Source organism: Macrobrachium rosenbergii, chromosome 16 (assembly GCF_040412425.1).
Source record: "Macrobrachium rosenbergii isolate ZJJX-2024 chromosome 16, ASM4041242v1, whole genome shotgun sequence".
Classification (NCBI taxonomy): domain Eukaryota; kingdom Metazoa; phylum Arthropoda; class Malacostraca; order Decapoda; family Palaemonidae; genus Macrobrachium; species Macrobrachium rosenbergii.
The window spans coordinates 17,911,226-17,913,708 of record NC_089756.1 but is presented as its reverse complement, the minus strand read 5'-3'; the positions used below and the strand labels follow the sequence as shown (position 1 = coordinate 17,913,708).

The window sequence follows — 2,483 nt, the reverse complement described above, 5'->3', positions numbered from 1 at the left end:
ACGGAAATTGACAGTAAAAGTTTCAAAGGTGTAACAGGAGGAAAACATCTCAGTTGCAATGTGAATCGGTTGTTAGAAGAGGGTTGAAAGTAAGATGGAAGAAAGAGAATATGAACAGAAGTACAGTAAAAAGAATGAATGGTTGCAGCTAGGGGTCGAAGACACCCTGCAGAGAACCTTAAGTAATGTCTACAATGTGCCGCACGAGGTGCACTTTCGTCGCTACCCCGCTACGGGAAATGAAACTCATGAACTTGAGCGACCAAAGTCATGGTATTGGAAATCTAATAGGCGACTGTAGACGTTTGGTTCTAATCTCGCAGCTATGGTTGCTTGAATCGCTTCATTGTAAACGCACCTTTAGATGGCAGCGCAAGCTTTGGGTTATGAAACAACTAACGGGATGTCGTTATATTAATCAAAGATAAACAGAGGACTCAGTTAACAACGACGATAAACCCAGATGCTTTAGACGACCCTCCTGATGTCATCATATCTCCATCCCAGCCTTGCAAAACGACTTCCCGACGAACCAGTCGTAGAAGTCTTCATAAACTTTGTGCTCATAAAATTCCGGGTCGTATAATCGAGAACACAGATCGCACATAATTCTCACTCCACCCACCGTTGAAGCTTGATAATACTTCTTCCATTCCAAGTATTGTTCGTATTCCTGTAAAATCAGTGAGATAGAATAGAATTATTGGCTGTTCATAATACATCTTCCTTCCTGATTCCTCTGCTCTTGCAATGCTAAAAATAAATTAAAAAGTCTTAATTACTGCAGATTATTCTAAATATAAAAATGATAGACACTACTATAAATGTCATACAATATGTGATACAAAATGATAGCGAGGACGCTCATATGATATATATGTATGTAAGCATGTATTACGCACAGCACCATGGGTATGTATATCTACAATGCAGATTCATACTCTGACACCATAACCGCCATATGATTCTTAACATTTATATCACAGTTTCTATACCAGTGGAGAGAGAGAGAGAGAGAGAGAGAGAGAGAGAGAGAGAGAGAGAGAGAGAGAGAGAGAGAGAGAGAGAATTTTACCTGAGGGTTATCTTTCAAGTAGAGTAATCTCTCTGCCAGCTCCTTTGGCGAATAGTCGTTGGCGTTGATGTAGGAATTCGGCGGAAGGATCAAGGAGTAATTCTCCGCACCTCGAACCACTGGAACGATGGGATAATGCATCAGATTGTAGACCTTCTCCGTGACATATTCGTCGCAGTAATTGTTCTCGAAGGCAAAGTAGAAGAGGTAATTTTCGCCAGCTACCTTCAGACATGGGTCAGTCGACGTGTTGTAGTTGTGCCAGACGTACATCGACCCGCCACACGACAGGTTCCCGCATCGTCCATAAATGTCGACTGGTGCGTATGCCTGAACTCTCTTGATGTACTGCAGACGATTCGACTCAGCTCCACAGTTGGATATCAATGCCACCGCCAGCTTTCTCGTGCGATTCACTGCCTCCATCAACGGAGGGATGACCCACGACGCGGGGAGGATTCGTGCGTCCTCCTTGGGGACGACGAAGCCGTGTCTCCACAAGATGTCTGAGTCCCGGCGGTAAAACATCGTGCGGTTGAATAGGCCATAGTAGTTCTCGTATCGGGTTTTGAATGCAACGTTTGCGTAAGGCGGCGCTTCGAAGGTCAGCATGATCCAAGGTTGTCGGGGGTCACGGGGAGACAGGTCCGCTCTGACTGTCTGGGAATCCTTCGCGCCTCTCACGTGGATGAGGATGGCATCCGTAGCATTCCTCTGGAAATGAAACTGATGTGTAGATTGATGGAGACGGCAGGGAATCGGTTGTAGAATCATTAAGAATGTATTTAGAAAAAATATGTTGATAAAATCTATCGCAACGGTATTCCAATTCCCTCTCAAGTTGCTTAACTGAATTACCAGTATAAGGCAATTTGAAATAAAAAAAGAAACTAATTTAGGAACTGTTACAATTGCCTTTGTCATTTGCTAACTCAGGGCAACGCAAAGCTGCCATTATGATACTTAAAAGAAAAAAACAAAAAACAAACTGAAACTAATATCACAAAAGCTTTAAAAAAAAAACATGTGTCACAAAAGTTTCATATAAGAATCACCTGTCTGACGTCGTAGACGAGTTCACAGGGCATAGGGCAATCCCCTCTCTTGACTTGGGAGAAGACGGAATCCCAGAAGGCATTCCCTTCGAAGGGACGTGACCACACCATTACCCGGGGCACGGTGCCCGACCTGAACCTAAGTACAGAGGAACAACCTTATGACTCTTTGGAACAATAATGAGATTGGAACAAGTGCAGAAGGGAGGGGGGGAGGGGAGGGTGGGTAGAAGTCGAATTAGGTTTAGTAACGTGATAACAGCGGACCAAGAATATGAAAAACTGGAGGATGATTGATTGAAAATATTTTGTGGAGGATTTGGTTAATTCCATAAGACCAGTTCGGTCAATTC

At 43.5% G+C, this 2,483-nt stretch overlaps 1 protein-coding gene across 2 annotated transcripts in view; it reads right to left on the bottom strand.

Annotated features, from left to right (window-relative positions):
* Positions 1-374: 374 nt before the first annotated feature.
* LOC136846999 (alpha-(1,3)-fucosyltransferase C-like) overlaps positions 375-2,483 on the bottom strand; it is a 2,460-nt gene continuing 351 nt past the window's right edge. The window contains exons 2-4 of one of the 2 annotated variants that reach the window (XM_067118250.1): positions 2,131-2,269; positions 1,076-1,789; positions 376-673 (exon numbers count right to left, since the gene is read on the bottom strand). In XM_067118250.1, coding sequence (XP_066974351.1) covers positions 491-673; positions 1,076-1,789; positions 2,131-2,269 — 1,036 coding nt within the window. In that variant the 3' untranslated portion in view covers positions 376-490. Of the gene's footprint in view, positions 674-1,075; positions 2,270-2,483 lie in introns of those variants that run through there. The other variant, XM_067118248.1, reaches the window with a different exon arrangement.